General features: G+C 46.7%; 1 protein-coding gene across 3 annotated transcripts in view; it reads left to right on the forward strand.

Annotated features, from left to right (window-relative positions):
- Positions 1 to 5,372: 5,372 nt before the first annotated feature.
- The window catches only part of CLCN1 (chloride voltage-gated channel 1), a 76,266-nt gene continuing 58,540 nt past the window's right edge, over positions 5,373 to 23,098 (forward strand). For 2 of the 3 annotated variants that reach the window (XM_069979825.1, XM_069979824.1), the window contains exon 1: positions 13,788 to 14,284. In XM_069979825.1, coding sequence (XP_069835926.1) covers positions 14,105 to 14,284 — 180 coding nt within the window. In that variant the 5' untranslated portion in view covers positions 13,788 to 14,104. Of the gene's footprint in view, positions 5,432 to 13,787; positions 14,285 to 23,098 lie in introns of those variants that run through there. The other variant, XM_069979826.1, reaches the window with a different exon arrangement.

Consider the following 23,098-nt stretch of genomic DNA (forward strand, 5'->3'; position numbering starts at 1 on the left):
CCGGTGTAATTGGGCTATAAGACAATTTCCTTTGTATGATAACACTGTATACTACTGTATGCTACCAATAGCACCAGTATATAAAGAGCAAATATCCCCACACATATTACCGCCATACTATTACTGACCAGATCCTGTATACTGAGACTGATTTTACCAATAATACCAGTATATAGGAGGGAAATATTATCACCATACATATTACCGCCACAATTACAGCCATACTGTTACTGACCAGATCCTGTATACTGAGAGTGATATTACTAATAATACCAGTATATCAGAGGGAAATATTATCACCAAACATATTACCGCCATACTGTTACTGAACAAATCCTGTATACCAATAATACCAGTATACAAGGGGAAAATATTACCGCCACACCACAACCAATACCATCACTATATTGTTACTGACCAAATCTAGTATACTAAGAACAATAAAAAACTGTACCGGATTACAAGCAACAAATACCACCACATACTGACAAATACCACCACATACTGACTAATACCACCACATACTGACTAACGCCACCACTGCTACTGACTAATACCACCACATACTGACTAACACCACCACTGCTACTGAATAAGATTCACTGTACACAGATCACCATCACCTCACCCAGTCATATAGAGGTAGACACAGCTCTACACAGGCTCTATACACCATATACATTACAGTGCAAATATATCAGGTGACTCACAGGGGACGTCTTTTCTGATCGGAGTTCTTCCCTTTTCATCTTCTCCATTCGTCCTGGGCCATAATGAGAACTTCTATGAGCCACGAATCCACAGAATCTGCCAGAGAAACATATTAGGCTCCTCACTATGTCACCATCCTCATCTCTCTACAAACTGCACATCTGTATTGGCCACTGTACGCCCTCACTCTATATATATATATATATATATATATATATATATATATATATATATATATATTCCTTACAGTATATGGTCCCCCCTCTGTTGTCCCCCTTATAAATGGCACCCCATATTGTCCATCCCCCATATAGGTACCCCCCTTATGCTGTCCATCCCCATATATATAGCCCCCTCAAGTTGTCCTTCTTCAATATAGATATCCTCATGTCCATTCACCCCATATGGCCCCCTCATGTTGTCGATTCCTCAGTAATAGCCCCCTCATGTTGTCCATTGCCCCCTATAGCCCCCTCATGTTGTCGATTCCTCAGTAATAGCCCCCTCATGTTGTCCATTGCCCCCTATAGCCCCCTCATGTTGTCCAACCCCCCATAGCCCCCCATGTTTTCCATCTCTCCATAGCCCCCTCATGTTGTCCATCCCCCCATAGCCCCCTCATGTTTTCCATTCCCACTATAGCCCTCTCATGTTGTCCATCCCCCCCTATAGCCCCCTCATGTTGTCCATCCCCCCTATAGCCCCCTCATGTTGTCCACCCCCCCTATAGCCCCCTCATGTTTTCCATCTCCCCCCTATAGCCCCCTCATGTTGTCTATCTCCCCCCATAGCCCCCTCATGTTGTCCACCCCCCCCTATAGCCTCCTCATGTTGTCCATCCCCCCCTATAGCCCCCTCATGTTGTCCATCTCTCCCCCACCCCCCTCATGTTGTCCATCTCCCCCCCCCCCCTCATGTTGTCCATCTCTCCCCTCCCCTCATGTTGTCCATCTCCCCCCCTCTCATGTTGTCCATCTCTCCCCCCCCCCATGTTGTCCATCTCTTCCCCCTCATGTTGTCCATCTCTCCCCCCCCCCATGTTGTCCATCTCTTCCCCCTCATGTTGTCCATCTCTCCCCCCCCCCATGTTGTCCATCTCTTCCCCCTCATGTTGTCCATCTCTCCTCCCCATGTTGTCCATCTCTCCCTCACCCACCTCATGTTGTCCATCTCCCCCCCCCCCCCATGTTGTCCATCTCTTCCCCCTCATGTTGTCCATCTCTCCCCCCCCATGTTGTCCATCTCTTCCCCCTCATGTTGTCCATCTCTCCTCCCCATGTTGTCCATCTCTCCCTCACCCACCTCATGTTGTCCATCTCTTCCCCCTCATGTTGTCCATCTCTCCTCCCCATGTTGTCCATCTCTCCCTCACCCACCTCATGTTGTCCATCTCTCCCCCACCCCCCTCATGTTGTCCATCTCTCCCCCACCCCCCTCATGTTGTCCATCTCTCCCCCACCCCCCTCATGTTGTCCATCTCTCCCCTCCCCTCATGTTGTCCATCTCTCCCCCACCCCCCTCATGTTGTCCATCTCTCCCCCACCCCCCTCATGTTGTCCATCTCTCCCCCACCCCCCTCATGTTGTCCATCTCTCCCCCACCCCCCTCATGTTGTCCATCTCTCCCCCACCCCCCTCATGTTGTCCATCTCCCCCCTATGATAAAAAAAACAAAACCGAAACTCAACTCACCTGTCAACACGCTCCCCCGTCGTTGGTCTCTTCTCCTCTGTTCCCCGACAGACGAGCAGCTCCTGGTCCTGGACAGCGCCATCAACACCGAGCTCCGTACGCGCCGCAGCGGCTGGGACTTCCGGTATGCGCTACGTGAACCGGAAGTCCTAGCAGCCGCACAGCGCACAGAGCTCAGTGGTGATGACGCTGCCGGGACCAGCAGCTGCTTATCTGTCGGGGCGGCAGCACCCTTGTGATCGCAAGCTTGCGATCACAAGGAAGGGAAGGTGCCGGCCAGCTATCGGCGGCTGAGTGGGCCCCCCAGGAGCACGGGGGCCCCCGATGCGGGGGGACCGTGCTCCCTGACTGGGGGGCGGGGCCTACTCCTGCTTGGGGCCCACCGGGGGTTTCCCCGGTCCCCCGGTGGCCCAGTCCGCCCCTGTATCTATCTATCTATCTCCTATCTATCATCTATCTATCTATCTATCTATCTATCTATCAGCCAGCAATATTGTTACATATTAGTTCACTTGGTAATTTTTCACTTTCATAGAAATATAGGTGTAGACTATAGAAATTATGTAAATTTACAACAAATATTTTTTTTTACTATTTATATATTTTGATGTGTGATGATGTGATATTATGAGCCAGTTAGATATATCTAGAAGTCTGTTGGATTTTTCCCCTTCTTATCCGGCAAGGAGCCTGTATATCTCTGCAGAAAGGGTTGGTGTCTATGGCTTTAAAATGCTCTGCTCTTTCTATATGAATTACATAACATGTTACAATTGGATGTAATAGGGATTAGTGATATATCATCTATGTCGGGTAATTATTTACTAAAACCCAATATTCTTGTTGGTCTGGGAGGAGTTAGAGGTTAACAGTTAGCATTTCTATTGGTTTACAGTGGATCCCTTCCTAGCTCCTACCTCCCTGTATAGCATTAGATATTATAGCAAAATAATACAATTTCTTGCAGCCGCCACTAGGGGGAGCTCACTACATACAGATGTATACAGCTTCTATTTTACTGTAATCGGGTTATAAATCCATATTTATAGAGCTCCCTCTAGTGTAGAACGTTATGTAATGCATTGATAAAATAGGGGGCATGTAAGGACCTCCATCATTTCCACCATGTATGCATCATTTATTGTCACCCGCTATTTTTGTACATTCAGTATAGTTGTCAGCCACACCTGTGGGGCTCGTTTCTGTGTCAGCCTGCGCTCTCTTATCACCTCTCTGCAGTTATCTCACTCAAAGATTTAATTTCCCATTTCTCTTTATCCACATTCAGCATTGCAGCTAACCTGGGAACCAGCCCCAGTAATGCATGTTAGTGTGGCGAGGTAGTGAGCCTCATAGAGATTCCAATACACCGTGCAGTCATATAGTTACAGCTGCACAGTCCTATCCCCTCCCTGCACTCATCTCTATGACCATAGAGAGAACTGTGTAGTTATACAGTTACAGACGCACAGTCCTCTCTACCCCCTCCCTGCACTCATCTCTATGATCATAGAGAGAACTGTGTCCTCTCTATTTCCTCCCTGGACTCATCTTTATTAACATAGAACTATGTGGCCATACAGTTACAGCTGCACGGTCATCTCTATCCCCTCCCTGCACTCATCACTATGATCATAGACCTGTGTGGCCATACAGTTACAGCTGCACAGTCATCTCTGTCCCCTCCCTGCAATCATCTCTATGATCATAGAACTGTGTGGCCATACAGTTACAGCTGCACAGTCATCTCTGTCCCCTCCCTGCAATCATCTCTATGATCATAGAACTGTGTGGCCATACAGTTACAGCTGCACAGTCCCCTCCCTGCACTCATTTCTATGGTATAGAGAGAACTGTGTGGTTCTGTGGATGGAGCGGCTCCCACATACATTACTGCATCACTCACACTAGCCGCAAAGCTTAGAGGGAACATTGCGACTGATGCATCCAAAACTTAGGGTCCTATTCCACGGGCCGACCAGGGCCGATCAACAATGTAAACGAGCGCTCGTTTACTGGGCCTATTCCACGGCCAAATAATCGTTACCGATGTCCTTGCAGCCCTTGTTTCATACTTTATTTCACCAGGCTGCAGTTCTTCTCCTTCTCCCGGTCCCTCGCAGCAGCAGCTTCGGATCGGCCGGTCTGAACTGACAGACGCTCAGGCAGTCACTGGCCGCGGTGGTCCTGGCCAATGATTGGCTGAGCGATCTTTCAGCTAAGACAGGCCGATCCGAAGCTGCTGCTGCGAGGGACCGGGAGAAGGAGAAGAACTGCAGTCTGGTGAGGTAATGTATGATGTTTTTAAATCGTCGCGCACCGCTATTCCACGTAGCGATGTGCGGGTGGCGACCGATAATTTGAGGTTTGAACCTAAATAAACGATCAGCCGATGACACGATCATTGGCTAATTGTTCTCTCTATTCCACTTTCCAATTCCAATTATCGCTCCTTGGAATAGGCCCCTTACAGGTGGTGTCCGGCAGCCATGAAGAGACATTGCTCCAGTTGCACCAGTGCTTTACCTACCGCTCTGCCCCCTGTAGCTGCATCTCTAAGCAGGGTACTGCCATATAATGTATGAGATACACCACATGACAGTTCCCATGAGCAGCCACAAGCACAACACTCTCCAGGTCCCCAGACCACTCAGGATGTGCAGTATACGTCTGACGTCTGTCAGTGACAGGTGATGACTGTGTGATATAAAACCATTGGGAGGAAGACGTGGGATAACAGGTACCTGGGTGGGAAGTCACCGCCGCTGACAAGGACGCAGGTAAAATCAGGCCATAAATCATAGAAAGGTCAGATGTCATTCCTGGGAGAAAGGGGAGCGTTCTCCTGTCCGGGGAGGGAGCGGTCACTGGGTGATATATAGGGGGGGGGGGGGGGGGGGGGGAGGTACAGGTGAGGTATCGGATATAAATTACAGAGAAATAACCAGAGACACATAATAAATACAGGAATGAGAGAGAAGTGACTGCAGGAAGCCATGTCCGCCAAAGCTCTGCTGCCTCAGGTCTGGGTGAGTCACTATGAAATCACAAGGTTCATCACCTTAAAGGGGTATCCCACCTCCAGCATATCTATCTATTAAAGGGGTATTCCACCTCCAGCATATCTATCTATCTATTAAAGGGGCATTCCACCTCCAGCATATCTATCTAGCTATCTATCTATCTATTAAAGGGGCATTCCACCTCCAGCATATCTATCTAGCTATCTATCTATTAAAGGGGTATTCCACCTCCAGCATATCTATCTAGCTATTAAAGGGGTATCCCACCTCCAGCATATCTATCTATTAAATGGGTATTCCACCTCCAGCATATCTATCTATTAAAGTGGTATTCCACCTCCAGCATATCTATCTAGCTATCTATCTATTAAAGGGGTATTCCACCCCCAGCATATCTATCTATTAAAGGGGTATTTCACCTCTAGCACATCTATCTAGCTATCTATCTATCTATTAAAGGGGTATTCCACCTCCAGCATATCTATCTAGCTATTAAAGGGGTATCCCACCTCCAGCATATCTATCTATTAAAAGGGTACTCCACCTCCAGCATATCTATCTATTAAAGGGGTATTCCACCTCCAGCATATCTATCTAGCTATCTATCTATTAAAGGGGTATTCCACCTCCAGCATATCTATCTATTAAATGGGTATTTCACCTCCAGCACATCTATCTAGCTATCTATCTATTAAAGGGGTATTCCACCTCCAGCACATCTATCTATCTATTAAAGGGGTATTCCACCTCCAGCACATCTATCTATCTATTAAAGGGGTATTCCACATCCAGAATATCTATCTATCTATCTATCTATCTATCTAAGGGGTAGTCCAACTCCAGCATATATCTCTCTCTATCTTTTAAAGGGGTACTCCACCTATTGGAATGTCATAGTATATTTGCTATAGTAGCACTCAATGTACTCTTATAGCAGCTTATATAGACGCCTCCAGATGTGGACCTTAAGATGAGGGTTTTCGGTAGGATTTACCTTGCAGACCTGGAATCACTCTACATGCACAGGACCTGACCTACGCTGCGGATTATACATGCAGAACATCTCAGTTTATGTTGTGGATACATTGATGGTTTTTAGCAAATTTTATCCATTAAGTTTAATAGGGAAGTCAAAATGCACAACCAATGAATTCTGCTCTGCAAAATCAAGAACTGCAGATATTAAAGGGATACTCCAGTGATTTTTTTGTTTGTTGTTGTTTCAAATCAACTGGTGTCAGAAAGTTACCCAGATTTGTAATTTACTTCTTTTTAAAGAATTTCCAGTCTTCCCATACTTATCAGCTGCTGTATGTCCTGCAGGAAGTGGTGTATACTCTCCAGTCTGACACAATGCTCTCTGCTGCCATCTCTGTCCATGTCAGGAACTGTCCAGAGCAGCAGCAAATCCTTATAGAAAACCTCTCCTGCTCTGGACAGTTCCTGACATGGACAGTGGTGGCAGCAGAGAGCACTGTGTAAGACTGGAAAGAATACACCACTTCCTGCAGGACATACAGCAGCTGATAGGTACTGGAAGATTGAAGATAAATTAAATAGAAGTAAATTACAAATCTATATAACATTCTGACACCAATTGAATTAAAAGAAATAAAAAGTCGCTGGGGTATCCCATGTACATTAATGTGTTTGTGCTCTTTTTCCGCTAATACTTCACCAGTTTATGATTAGCCTTTGGTGGCTAATTTATAATTTAATTGCTCAGCTGTCCATCTTGGCTACCCTAGGGTAGTTTTTTATCCAAGCAGTTTTAGGCAAAAATTGTGCAAGTAGTGATCAATGCATGTGCGCCTAATTGTAAATTTATCAAAGTGTTTAATTGATTACAGCAGGTTAGCACACGGGGCGCTGAGGATGAAGGTAATTTTCTTACTTCATCCTCAGTTTTTTAGGGACTTTGTAGTTTATTAGATGCACTAATGGTGCGTTTACACAGAGAGACAGATTTTTGAAGCCAAAGCCACGTATGGATTTGCAAAAAGCATAGATCCCAGTCTTTCCTTTATGACCTGTTCCCTGTTTATAGTCTGTTCCTGGCTTTGGCTTTAATGATCTTTTAATGAAGTTTTGCCCCCAGTGCACCAAACCAGCTTATCGAAATATGTAATAAAGTACCGAAACGCATCAAGATAAGAAGATTAGGTTCATCCTCAGCACCCTGTGCGCTATAGGGACATAACAGCAGGTTAAGATGTCTCTAACCTGCTAAAAGTTTCTCTTTAAAGGGGTTTTCAAGGATTGAAAAAAAGCGCTGCTACTTTCTGGCAACAACAGCGCCACCCCTGTCCTCAGGTTGTGTGTAGTATTACAATTCAGCTCAATTCATGTCAATGAAATGGAGATACAAAACCCCCACACCCAAACTGAGTACAATAGTTATGCTGTATTGGAAGAAAGTAATCCTGGATAACCCCTTTAAGTTTTTTTTCTTTTGCAGTTTTTGGAGCCAAAGCCAGGAACAAATTAGTGATGGAGTATTAAAACTCTATTCAAATTAAAACTTGGTTTCCCCTATCCATAGGCCACAGAGACCCCCATCAATCCTGAGTATGGGACATGATGAAGCACCCTATCCATATGTGGCCGTCATACAATGTCTATGGGGCTTAAAAACCTGTGTTCAGCGCTCCATAAGGAATGAATGTGGCGGTAGCTTATAATCGGTGAAATATAAGTATCAGGATGTGTTCACACAGTCAGGTTTATAGATTGAGTTTTGAATGGAACGTGTGACACACACCAATGCTTGTACCAGGTAATGTCAGATTGGATTTATGTGGATAGAATGGCAGAAATGATGGCGGGTGCGCCACAAATAAATACACAGGACGCCAAGTCAACAAGACACAAAGAGCTGTATAAACCCAGAGATAAGAGAACTGTATGGAGGACTGAACATCAAGGAGCTGCCTTACCTGTGTAATAATATATAATAGAAAGCAGCGTAACAAAAACCCAATGCAGAAATACTGCCCCAACCCCAGAGAAGGTTCTACAACCAACCATGCATGGAAAACTGCAATACAACAAACCATAGGCCATTGTATCCAGTGTAGACAATGCTCTGTGAGCTCTACAGCCTGGACCCCCGACTGATACATTGTACATAGCTAGTCCTGCTCTCAGCTGTATCCAGTGTAGACAATGCTCTGTGAGCTACAGGCTGATACATTGTACATAGCTAGTCCTGCTCTCAGCTGTATCCAATGTAGACAATGCTCTGTGAGCTCCACAGCCTGGACCCCCGACTGATACATTGTACATAGCTAGTCCTGCTCTCAGCTGTATCCAGTGTAGACAATGCTCTGTGAGCTCCAGGCTGATACATTGTACATAGCTAGTCCTGCTCTCAGCTGTATCCAATGTAGACAATGCTCTGTGAGCTCCACAGCCTGGACCCCCGACTGATACATTGTACATAGCTAGTCCTGCTCTCAGCTGTATCCAGTCTAGACAATGCTCTGTGAGCTCCAGACTGATACATTGTACATAGCTAGTACTGCTCTCAGCTGTATCCAGTGCAGACAATGCTCTGTGAGCTCCAGACTGATACATTGTACATAGCTAGTCCTGCTCTCAGCTGTATCCAGTGTAGACAATGCTCTGTGAGCTCCAGACTGATACATTGTACATAGCTAGTCCTGCTCTCAGCTGTATCCAGTGTAGACAATGCTCTGTGAGACCCTCACACAGTATATAGGGCATTCTTCTATCTGTAACCCCCATCAGGTTTTGCTGTGACCCCTTCTAACCAATTCTCATCCACAGAAACATCTCCACCTACTTTATTGTTGGCAGCAGCTACGTTGTTGATTCCTTTGTTTCTGCATCAGACACACTCATACACACACACATACATACACACAGACAAACACGCACACACATACACACACAGACAAACACACACACAGACTCACACACACAGACATACACAGACAGACACTCAAATACATACACACAGACACACGCACATACACAGACACACACATACATACACACAGACAAACACGCACACACATACACACACAGACAAACAAACACACACACAGACTCACACACACAGACATACATAGACAGACACACACATACATACACACAGACACACGCACATACACAGACACACACATACACACACACAGACATACACAGACACACACGCACCCACACAGACATTTACACACAGACACACACATACATACACACAGACACACGCACATACACAGACAGACACACACATACATACACACAGACACACACACAGATACACACACAGGCACACACATACACAGAGACACACACACAGACACACAAACTCTTGGACTGAAGAGGCTGACCATACTTGGTGGATGAAGGAATTGGCTAGCAGAGCAGCTAGGTGGCATGGTGAATTAGGGCCCTATTCCACCGGACGATTATCGTTCAGATTATCGTTAAATCGTTTGAATCTAAATTATAATCGTTCGGTTGAAATGCAGTTAGCGATAAACGACCGAACAAGAAATCGTTGATCGCTTTATAAGGGCCCTATTCTACCGGACGATTATCGTTCGCATAATCGTTAACGATTAACAATCTCAAACGACCGCTATTGCGAAAGACCTGAAAACGTTCACTCATTTCCATGGAACGATAATCGTTACTTATGATCATATATGTGATAGTTTTTCTTTGCTATTGCGTTCGTATCTACTGCGAACGACCGAACGACGTCTTATTCAATGCGAACGATTTGCGAACGAGCAACGATAAAAATAGGTCCAGGTCTTACAAAGCGATCAACGATTTCTCGTTTGGTCGTTAATCGTTAACTGCATTTCAACCAAATGATTATCGTTTAGATTCGAACAATTTAACGATAATCTGAACGATAATCGGCCGGTGGAATAGGGCCCTAAGACCTGGACCTAATTCGTTCGCAAAACCTTTGCAAATCGTTCACATTGAATAAGACGTCGTTCGGTCGTTCGCAGTAGATACGAACGCAATAGCGAAGAAATAGCAAAGAAAAAACGTTCGCAAATACGATCATAAGTAACGATTACGGTTCCATGGAAATGAGTGAACGTTTTCAGGTCTTTCGCAATAGCGGTCGTTTGAGATCCTTAATCGTTAACGATTATGCGAACGATAATCGTCCGTTGGAATAGGGCCCTTACTTACTATCTGTCTGAGATAGGAAGGACTGTAGCTCCCAGAACAATGTTATTTCATATCCTAGACGTCTATACCTCCACAGATACTCTTACTGCCCCCCATACACTCCATGTTGTGATAACATTGCCCCCTTAAGATCACACTACTTCTGGCTGATGAACCATCACTGACCCCCCATTGTCCCTGCTTAGTTCTCCCATGTAGGATGCTATTATTCCAGTTTATACTGTCGCTTTGTATTCCTTCTGAGGAGCCTCTGTTCTCTTCTGACTCCGCCATGACCCTTTATCCGTCATTGTTCTGTTTGTTAACCCGTTTCTTGTTAAAAATTAAATAAAGAATGAAAAATGATGGAATTATAAATATTGGAGATGCAGAAAACTGTACACAAAGGAGGTGAGTGATACTTCCTACCATCAAAGTTCAAGCTTATTATTTATCCTGTACTGATCCTGGGGCATAGCTAGGATTCATAGAAAAACACTGTATATGGCCCCATGTATCCTGTACCCCGCCCCAATACTCACCTGGCCTGGTGCAGTCCCCATGAATCCTGTGCGGTACTTAGAAAGTAGTTGAGCTAACTGTGACGCCAATTCTGTGGTGTACGGCTAGGGATGTAAGTTGTTGTGACGCCAGTGCTAGTCCAGCAAACAGGTGTGATATTGGTACCTGCATTGTAGACCGGTTTGTGTCCTCAAATGGTCGGTAACCTGCCAGGCTGTAGTGGGTCCCTTGGACACTTATCACGGTCCGGAGTGGCAACTGACCCACCCGGACTATCAATACCGCCACCCACAGAAAGGGTTAAAAATCTCTAGCTGCATCTATACACCTAGGTGTCTAGCCTAGACAGCGCTGCTTGTCCCTGTCAGGTGTCCTGGCACCAGCCAGGCCCTGGCTTAACTACTGCAGGAACAGCTTTTTTGTGTCTTCCTTCTCTGAGAATCTGGTAAGAACTTACTGTGCACTTCCTCCACCGTGTAAATCCTCTTACAGGGGCTTATAGTGTGCTTCCTTGTGAGTGGTGGGGATGAGTGTGTGCAGGAGAAAGGAGAAAAGAGATTGGTTAGAAGTAGAGATCACCTCCTATTGGTCAATAATAAACACATGGTACACATAAAACATTAACCCAATACTGACTTCAGCTGTGCAACACATACACTTAGAAAACACTAACATCTAGTGGCAAAACTTTAGAATAACTCATTTTTCATCCTGAAAGAAGAATCTTTTTGAGAACCTGGGAGAAAAAAACTCTGAGGGGACTGCGCTGGGTCGGGTGAGTATGTGGGGATTCTTTTGTGACTGGAGGTGGAGGGGAGACTGGCAGGGCTGGAAGCCAATGGCTTATTGCTCAGTCAGTCATTATCCTCCAGAGCTGCACTCACTATTCTGCTGGTGGGGTCACTGTGTACATACATTACATTACTGATCCTGTACTGATCCTGAGTTACATCCTGTATTATCCTCCAGAGCTGCACTCACTATTCTGCTGGTGGGGTCACTGTGTACATACATTACATTGCTGATCCTGTACTGATCCTGAGTTGCATCCTGTATCAAGGGCGTAGCTAGGATTCATGGGGCCCCATAGCAAAAAAAAAATTAAGGGGCTCTCCCTCTCCCCTGTGCACAACACAAAGCACTGGCTGCAGCCACAAGAGTGACTGGCAGAGCAGAGAGCCAATGGCTGCTTGCTCTGTCCGTCCACAGTTTTTACCTATATAATGGCCCATTAGAAGGCCTTATGGGTAAATACATAGGCGCAGGAGCAGACTACCTTCTGCTTAACCCCTTATGTACTGCAGTGTGTAAATGCCCCAAAGTTCAGAAGACAAGGAGATATCTGCTTTACTGCTGGTGCACTGATAACCCCTGACCTCTGCACATTTTCCTACTTGATTGCAGCTGGAGAACAGAGGTCAGAGCTTATCAGTGCAGTGAAGCAGAGATCTCTGTCTTCTTCTTGTTAACCCCTTTTTGTGTTGCAGCATGTAAGTAAACATTGGGTCACTTACACACTGCAGTACATAAGGGGTAAAGCAGGAGGACACACGCTCTTACCTTCTCCCCCGGCCCCCCCCCCCCCCCCCCGCACAGGGCCCCATAGCAACTGCCTACCCTGCCTCTATGGTATCCCAAAAAAATGTAGAGGAGACTGCACATCCAAAAGAAATCTTCACTTTAATCACACCAGTGCAACGTTTCAGCTATGCAAGCAGCCTTTCTCAAGCACAGCCGAAACGTTGCACTGGTGTGATTAAAGCGAAGATTTCTTTTGGATGTGCAGTCTCCTCTACATTTCTTTTGGATACCTATATGGAACGAGGTCCGGTCCGGTAAGACATGCACCCAAGCTCATACATTACTTAACTGGTGCTGCTTAGATTTTTTCTTTGGACTACCCTGCCTCTATGGTAGCTACGCCACTGTCCTGTATTATACTCCAGAGCTGCACTCACTGATTCTTCCTGATTCTGGCACGTGTCAGTCTTGTGCCCGGACCGCTGTCAGTATATAATATTGTTCCTATGTTTATTAAGTCATAAAACAATTAATACAGCTTCTTAATATGACTTCTTCCCCTTTCCAGTGTTTGTATTACTGGGATAGTAATAAGGATTATAATCCTCCATGATAAGACTCCTGTGTAGATATGTGGGGGCCAAACCATTTCCCCAGTCCCCCCACTAGCATACATGTTCTCCTCGGGCGCCCTATATCTCCATAGGAAACCTGTATGGGTCATAGATAATGGAGGCTGCAGACACTTACTGGGGCTGAGTTGCAGTACCAGACACAGCCTGTAGGTAGGGGTGGAGCTGTTTCTGGAAGCATTTGGTGCTACATCTGTAATCTCCTCCCCTCTCTCTGCTGGCTGTACATGTCTATGCTCCCCTCTTAGCCCTCATATAGCACAGAGCTCACAATCTGTAATTATTAGGAAAGGATACAATGTATCTAATCTGTTTGTGTGGATACATTGCGGCTCCTTCCACCTTCTTCAGTTTCTCCTGCCTGTTCCCTATCTCTCCTTCCTCGCTTACTGTCTGGCCATCTCACTGATATTTAATATCTCAGGTTTTGCAACAGGTCATGTGACATGCTATATATATCTATATATCAGTATACCTGGGTTTGCACCGTAAGCCTGCTCCCTCTTCACCAGCTCCTTCCCAGAGATCCAGGCTTGGAGTGTGAGGAGTCCAGAAGATTACCCAGGACTTGTATTAGGAGATAGAAGAAGAGACATTAAGACATTGAGGAGGAGAGGAAAGTCACCGAGCCGAGACCTCTGGAAACAACCTGTGAAGGGTAATAGGCATTTAATGAAGGGCTCAAGAGTTCCAGAAGAAGCCACCAGACGTCTCATGAGAGAGACTCACTTACAAGGACATAGAAGGCGAATGAGCTGCAGTGATAGATAGTCTTAGACTTCTTATAGATGAGAGGCGGTCAGTAAAGGGAACGAGCATAGGCGGTCATTGAGAGTCCGGAGGCATGGAGAGGACCGAAGCCCCCAAAGAGTCACAAAGCAATGGCCGCAAGTCAGGGTGGTGGGGCGACGACCCCCAATACCAGTATATGCAACTACGGGAAAGCTCCAGCTATGGGATTCCCAGCCAGACGACTGCGCCAATGCAAGAGGGAACAGGGGAGCACCCCCCAAGTCAAGCCAAGGTAAGGGGGCGGGGGGTCATGGCTATGGGGCTACAGGGCCCATGGAAAGGAAGGGTTGACACGGGGAATTATGGGCGGTGGAAGAGAGTGCAGACAGCAATGGCGGAGAGTTTCCTTGGAGAACTGGAAGTTAAGAGCTCAAGGCTTATAAAATAAGAAGATGGCACTGTATATATAAGTATATATGGGATTTGTGGAGAGCATTGGGGATAGCTACCCACGGGATATTGGGATGTATGGATAATACAAGAGAATGAGAGTGCATCAAATAATGAGATGGCTCTGAATATATGAGTATATATAGATGTATGGCAATAGTGGAGAGCATTGGTGATAGCTACCCATGGAATATTGGGATGTATGGATAATACAAGAGAATGAGAGCTCATCAAATAATGAGATGGCTCTGTATATATGAGTATATATGGGATAAGTGGAGAGCATTGGTGATAGCTACCCATGGAATATTGGGATATATGGATAATACAAGAAAATGAGAGCTCATCAAATAATAAGATGGCTCTGTATATATGAGTATATATGGGATAAGTGGAGAGCATTGGTGATAGCTACCCATGGAATATTGGGATATATGGATAATACAAGGGTATGAGTGCTTATCAAAGCTGGGAGCACCGCATGTTATAGAATGGATAAGATATGTGGAGAACATGATCCCTAAGAACACACGGGTGTAAGACAATACATTAGTTGTCAAATAATAGGATAGGATTGTATGGGTATACGGAATACGAGTATATGGGGTTTAGGGTTAGCAATGGATACTGGTGAAAGGACCTTTAAAGACTGAAGACTTCTATGGATAGGACTGTTAATGTGGTGACACATAGGATTATAGGACTGTATGGCGGCTATGTTACCACAACGTATATTTTCGTAGAAACGAGAATTATGAGAATATATGTTGCATTGCTGTCTATGGGATCTTGGCCGCAGTGTATACACATAGTATACGCTCCGGCCGGGATCCCTAGCGGCGCCGCAAATAACTGACATGTTAGTTTTCTGCATCCGGTATTCAGTGAATAGCAGCCGCACAAAACCTGTCAGGGCACACAATAGAGCGTGTGGCTCCGGCCGCTTACTCTATTGTGTGCTGTGGGGAGTTCTGGTGCAGGCGCGCATGGATGCGCCCGCATCAAAAACTCTGCAGCCCGAAAGATCATCTGGCCAATACTGCAGTACCGCCCGGGATGATCTTTTCAGGTCACAGAACGGCCGGTCTCTTACGCTATGTGAACATAGCCTATATGTGGGAATATATAGGATTGTATGGGATATAATGAATAGGATTATATAATATAGGACTGTACATGTGGGAATATATGGGATTGTATGGGATATAATGAATAGGATTATATAATATAGGACTGTACATGTGGGAATATATGGGATTGTATGGGTTATGCTGGTTAGGGTTATATAATATAGGACTGTACATGTGGGAATATATGGGATTGTATGGGTTATGCTGGATAGGGTTATATAATATAGGACTGTACATGTGGGAATATATGGGATTGTATGGGTTATGCTGGTTAGGGTTAGAGATTAGACATTTGCAGAAGCTTCTCTTGGATTGTCGCCAACTCCAGGAGCCAAATTCTTTACAAGATTTGCCGGATGTTTGGATAAGCCCAGTGCACTATGGTCCCTATGGGACAGCACTGCAAATATACAGAACTTGATTAAAGGGATCTTACACATTTATATAACTAAAGTTTAATCACGGTATACAAAATGTTCCACAGCTTTCTAATATACCTTTTAATTTTCAAATCCTCACTATACTGTAGCTCCACAGCCTGGGCTCCAGACTGATACATTGTACACAGCTAGTCCTGGGCTCAGCTGTATCCAATGTAGACAATGCTCTGTGATCTCTACAGCCTAGACCCCAGACTGATACATTGTACATAGCTAGTCCTGCTCTCAGCTGTATCCAGTGTAGACAATGCTCTGTGAGCTCCAGCCTGATACATTGTACATAGCTAGTCCTGCACAATACTCTGTGATCTCTACAGCCTAGACCCCAGACTGATACATTGTACATAGCTAGACCTGGGCTCAGCTCCATCCAGTGTACACAATACTCTGTGAGCTCCAGACTGATACATTGTACATAGCTAGTCCTGCTCTCAGCTGTATTCAGTGTACACAATGCTCTGTGAGCTCTACAGCCTGGACCCCAGACTGATACATTGTATATAGCTAGTCCTGGGCTCAGCTGTATCCAGTGTAGACAATGCTCTGTGAGCTCCAGACTGATACATTGTACATAGCTAGTCCTGCTCTCAGCTGTATCCAGTGCAGACAATGCTCTGTGAGCTCCAGACTGATACATTGTACATAGCTAGTCCTGCTCTCAGCTGTATCCAGTGCAGACAATGCTCTGTAAGCTCTAAAGTATTTTTTCTTTTAGTAGAACAAAGTAAAAGTAAAGAAAAGTTTGGTATTGTAGTGACCGGTAGTATGCAGTTAGCGTCTCACTCACATACAGTAAAATTATTGCCCCACAAAAATGCACAATTTCCTTTTTTCTTAAAAATTTTTTGTAATATTATTTTTCTGCCTGCTCTATACATTATATGGTAAAATAAAAGTTTCAAAAGTACAATTTGTCCTGCGAAAAATAAACCTTCAGGTTATGTGCACACAAAGTAAGGGCCCTATTACACCAACAGATTATTTTACAGATTTTTTTTGAGCCAAAGCCAGGAACGGACTACAAACAGAGAACAGGTAATAAAGTAAAGACTGAGATTTCTCATCTTTTCAAATCGATTTCTAGCTTTGGCTTAAAAAAATCTGTCAGATAATCTGTTAGTCTAATAGAGCCCTAAGAGACCTGCCGTTCCGTGAGCCGGCTGGATGACGGAGCGGCCGGTCTCTGAAAAGATCATCCCGAGCGGTACTGCAGTACCGGCCGGATGATCTTTGCAGCCACTGAGTTCCTCCTTAGTTGTCCCGTCTCTGTGTTTCCCCCTTATTTGTCCCGGCTGTGTGTTTCCTCCTTAGTTGTCCCGGCTGTGTGTTTCCCCCTTATTTGTCCCGGCTGTGTGTTTCCTCCTTAGTTGTCCCGGCTGTGTGTTTCCTCCTTAGTTGTCCCGGCTGTGTGTTTCCTCCTTAGTTGTCCCGGCTCTGTGTTTCCCCCTTAGTTGTCCCGGCTGTGTGTTTCCTCCTTAGTTGTCCCGGCTCTGTGTTTCCCCCTTAGTTGTCCCGGCTGTGGGTTTCCTCCTTAGTTGTCCCGGCTGTGGGTTTCCTCCTTAGTTGTCCCGGCTCTGTGTTTCCTCCTTAGTTGTCCCGGCTGTGTGTTTCCTCCTTAGTTGTCCCGGCTTTGTGTTTCCTCCTTAGTTGTCCCGGCTGTGTGTTTCCTCCTTAGTTGTCCCGGCTCTGTGTTTCCCCCTTAGTTGTCCCGGCTGTGTGTTTCCTCCTTAGTTGCCCTGGCTGTGTGTTTCCTCCTTAGTTGTCCCGGCTGTGGGTTTCCTCCTTAGTTGTCCCGGCTGTGTGTTTCCTCCTTAGTTGTCCCGGCTGTGTGTTTCCTCCTTAGTTGTCCCGGCTGTGTGTTTCCTCCTTAGTTGTCCCGGCTGTGTGTTTCCTCCTTAGTTGTCCCGGCTGTGTGTTTCCTCCTTAGTTGTCCTGGCTGTGTGTTTCCTCCTTAGTTGTCCCGGCTGTGTGTTTCCTCCTTAGTTGTCCCGGCTGTGTGTCTCCTCCTTAGTTGTCCCGGCTGTGTGTCTCCTCCTTAGTTGTCCCGGCTGTGGGTTTCCTCCTTAGTTGTCCCGGCTGTGTGTTTCCTCCTTAGTTGTTCCGGCTGTGGGTCTCCTCCTTAGTTGTCCCGGCTGTGTGTTTCCTCCTTAGTTGTCCCGGCTGTGTGTTTCCTCCTTAGTTGTCCTGGCTGTGTGTTTCCTCCTTAGTTGTTCCGGCTGTGTGTTTCCTCCTTAGTTGTCCCGGCTGTGTGTTTCCTCCTTAGTTGTCCCGGCTCTGTGTTTCCTCCTTAGTTGTCCCAGCTGTGTGTTTCCTCCTTAGTTGTCCCGGCTGTGTGTTTCCTCCTTAGTTGTCCCGGCTGTGGGTCTCCTCCTTAGTTGTCCCAGCTGTGGGTTTCCTCCTTAGATGTTCTGGCTGTGGGTTTCAAGTTATTGTCATGCAACCAAGTTATTGTCAAGTTATTGTAATGCAACCACCCATCTCCACTGCTTACTTAGGCTAGGTTCACACTGCGTTTTCAGCATCCGTTTAACGCATCCGTTTTTTGCAAAAAACGCATGAAAAACGGATTGCAAAAAACGGATTCATTTGTGTGCATCCGTTTTTCCATTGACTTCCATTATAAAAAAAAAACGGATCCGTTTTTTTTGACGGACCAAAACGGACAAAAAAACGTTGCTGACCCTATTTTTCTGGACGTTGAAAAAAACGAATCCGTTAAACGGATGCTGAAAACGCAGTGTGAACCTAGCCTTAGGGAAGGAGGTCGTGGGCCAGAATCTTGGGATACATGGCCCCATCCATTCTCCCTTCAATACAGTTCAGTCATCCTGTCCCCTTGTATGTGTGATGTATGTATGAAGTCCCCCCCCCCTCCCTGCACTGTTTCACGGGTTATGACTGTGTTCTTGGGGTTGTACTCATCCTTCTTCTTCCATCAAACATAGCGACTGGAATTAATACCAAAATGTTCTATTTTGGTCTAATCTAAGCACATGACCATCTCCCATGCCTCCCACTGGATCATCCATATGTCACATGTGTGGGTGTGACATGTGCGGGCCTTGTGTGGCCTTTAGGATTTTAACCCATGACTTCATAGTGTGTTATTAACGGTAATCCATGAGAGTGTGGCCCCTGCTCTCTTCAGGTCAGTGATCAGGTCCTCCCGTGTAGTTCTGCGCTAATTCCTGACCTGTTTCAGAATCATCCTTACCCCACAAGGCGAGATCTTGCATGGAGTCCAAGACTGAGGAACATTGACCATCATTTTGTGTTTCTTCCATTTTCTATTTATTGCTGTTACCGTTTCACCAAGCTGCTTTCTTATTGTGCTGTAGCCCATTCCAGCCTTGTGCAGGTCTACACCTCCGTCCCTGGGGTTCTTAGACAGCTTTTTGGTCTTGGCTGCGGTGGAGAGGTTGGAGTGTGTGGACAGGTGTTTTTTATACAGGTAACAGGTTTAAACAGGTGCAATTAATGGAGATAATGAGTGCAGAGTAGGAGGAGCTTCTTATAGGGAAACTAATGCTGCGTTTACACGGAACGATTATCGTTCAAATTTTCGCATAAACGATCTCATTTTAGCAATAATCGTACTGTGTTAACACAGCAAACGATTAAACGACGAGCGAGAAATCGTTCATTTTGATCTTTCAACATGTTCTTAAATCGTCGTTCATCGTTTGCTGAAAATTAGCAGATGGCTTCGTGTAAACAGTCTTTCACCGATTTACCCTATGTAAAAGATGGGTTTAAGCGATCTTAAAAAGGATCGCAATAACGATTTTTCATACGAATTTTCAAACGATTTATTCGTCTAAACACTGATCGTTATAAAAAGCAAATTGTTGCTTTAAAATCGTTAAACGATCGATTGGGCGAATTATCGCTCCGTGTAAACGTAGCATAACAGATCTGTGAGAGCCAGAATCCTTGCTGATTGGTCGGTGATCAAATCCTCATTTCATGTAATAAAATGCAAATGATAGATTCAATCTCTCACAGGTGAAGTGTACCTACGATAAAAATTACTTACCTGTCAGGGACTGGAAGGTACGGACAGGACAAGACAATGGGCCCTAGGTCTGAACCCGCCCACTGTCCCTACCTACTTGCCTCAATCGGCCCTTGGCGGCCGCGGACAACCACAAAGACGTTCCCTATACTGAGTATGTGAAACACAGAACGAGACAAACCGACAAACACAATATCGGATACTGAACAAGCCAAGTCAGAACCAGAACGATCAACGCAGTACAAAGTCAGCAAACAATCGGATAGTCAAAGGTCAGACGGGAGGTCAGACAACAATTCGAGCAAACAGAGGGAGTTAGGACGGGCAGGGCCGTCTTAACAGCATTATGGGCCCCTGGGCAGAGGTGCGAATTGGGCCCCACCCCCCGCGGCCGCCGCCATCAAACCCCCCCCCCCATCTTTGCAACCCCGCCCCTAGCCAGTACAATTACGTACAATAAAAAATACTGATTATTGTTAACATAAACTTTAATTCACAATACAGTCTTTCAGCAGCGCAAAAACAAAAAATAACCGTGCGTGCCGCCTCACCAAACCAGAGCAGGTTGGCTTCAAAGTATCCAAAAAATGCAATGGAGACAGCACTTCCAACAGCAATCTGCAGGGTTTATTGTCACACCAGTGCAACATGTCTCATATATACAGAATACAGGGAAACAACATGGTTTATATATAATATAATAGTCATGTTGTTGCCCCTCTGTCTATATGAGACATGTTGTTTTGCCCTTCTCTATATATATGCCAGATAACAAGCAACAAATATTACCACCGCATACTGACTAACACCACCGCATACTGACTAACACCACAGCTGCTACTGACTAATCCACTGTACACAGATCACTATCACCTCATCCAGTCATATAGAGGTACCCAGCTCTACACAGGTTCTGTACACCATATACATTACAGTGCAGATACATCAAGTGACTCACATGGGACGTCTTCTCTGATCGGAGTTCTTCCCTTTTCATCTTCTTTTCCATTTGCCCTGTGCCGTTATGAGAACTTCTCCGAGCCACGAATCCACAGAATCTCCCAGACAGACATATTAGGCTCCACACTCTGTCACCATCCTCATCTCTCTACACACTGCACATCTGTATTGGCCCCTTATAGATAGCTCCCCCTGTATTACCCCCTTATAGATGGCTCCCTTGTATTCTCCCCTTATAGATGGCTCCCCCCTGTTACCCCCCCCCCCTTGTATAGATGGCTCCCCCCTGTATCCCCCCCTATAGATGGCTCCCCCCTGTATCCCCCTGTATCCCCCCCCTAATATAGATGGCTCCCACCTGTATCCCCCCTTGTATAGATGGCTCCCCCCTGTATCCCCCCCTTGTATAGATGGCTCCCCCCTGTATCCCCCCTCTCGTATAGATGGCTCCCCCCTGTATCCCCCCCTATAGATGGCTCCCCCCTGTATCCCCCCTATAGATGGCTCCCCCCTGTATCCCCCCCTATAGATGGCTCCCCCCTGTATTCCCCCTATAGATTGCTCCCCCCTGTATCCCCCCTATAGATGGCTCCCCCCTGTATCCCCCCCTATAGATGGCTCCCCCCTGTATCCCCCCCTATAGATGGCTCCCCCCTGTATCCCCCCTATAGATGGCTCCCCCTGTACCCCCCCTATAGATGGCTCCCCCCTGTATATGGCTCCCCCCTGTATCCCCCCCTATAGATGGCTCCCCCTGTATCCCCCCTATAGATGGCTCCCCCCTGTATCCCCCCCTATAGATGGCTCCCCCCTGTATCCCCCCCTATAGATGGCTCCCCCTGTACCCCCCCTATAGATGGCTCCCCCCTGTATCAACCCCTATAGATGGCTCCCCCCGTATCCCCCCCTATAGATGGCTCCCCCCGTATCCCCCCTATAGATGTCTCCCCCTTATTCCCCCCCTATAGGTGGCTCCCCCCTGTATCCCCCCTATAGATGGCTCCCCCCTGTATCCCCCCTATAGATGGCGCCCCCGTATTCCGACCTTATAGAAGGCTACCCCTGTATCCCCCCCTATAGATGGCTCCCCCTGTATCCCCCCTATAGATGGCTCCCCCCTGTATCCCCCCTATAGATGGCTCCCCTGTATTCCCCCCTTATAGATGGCTCCCCCTGTATCCCCCCCTATAGATGGCTCCCCCCTGTATCCCCCCCTATAGATGGCTCCCCCTGTATCCCCCCTATAGATGGCTCCCCCCTGTATCCCCCCCTATAGATGGCTCCCCCCTGTATCCCCCCCTATAGATGGCTCCCCCTGTACCCCCCCTATAGATGGCTCCCCCCTGTATCAACCCCTATAGATGGCTCCCCCCCGTATCCCCCCCTATAGATGGCTCCCCCCGTATCCCCCCTATAGATGTCTCCCCCTTATTCCCCCCCTATAGGTGGCTCCCCCCTGTATCCCCCCTATAGATGGCTCCCCCCTGTATCCCCCCTATAGATGGCGCCCCCGTATTCCGACCTTATAGAAGGCTACCCCTGTATCCCCCCCTATAGATGGCTCCCCCTGTATCCCCCCCTATAGATGGCTCCCCCCTGTATCCCCCCTATAGATGGCTCCCCCTGTATCCCCCCCTATAGATGGCTCCCCCGTATTCCCCCCTTATAGATGGCTCCCCCTGTATCCCCCCTATAGATGGCTCCCCCCTGTATCCCCCCCTATAGATGGCTCCCCCTGTATCCCCCCTATAGATGGCTCCCCCTTATTCCCCCCCTATAGATGGCTCCCCCTGTATCCCCCCTATAGATGGCTCCCCCCTGTATCCCCCCCTATGGATGGCTCCCCCGTATTCCCCCCTTATAGATGGCTCCCCCTGTATCCCCCCCTATAGATGGCTCCCCCTGTATCCCCCCCTATAGATGGCTCCCCCCTGTATCCCCCCTATAGATGGCTCCCCCCTGTATCACCCCCTTATAGATGGCTCCCCCCTGTATCCCCCCCTATAGATGGCTCCCCCCTGTATCCCCCCCTATAGATGGCTCCCCCCCTGTATCCCCCCTATAGATGGCTCCCCCGTATTCCCCCCTTATAGATGGCTTCCCCTGTATCC

Source organism: Dendropsophus ebraccatus, chromosome 8 (assembly GCF_027789765.1).
Source record: "Dendropsophus ebraccatus isolate aDenEbr1 chromosome 8, aDenEbr1.pat, whole genome shotgun sequence".
Lineage (NCBI taxonomy): Eukaryota > Metazoa > Chordata > Amphibia > Anura > Hylidae > Dendropsophus > Dendropsophus ebraccatus.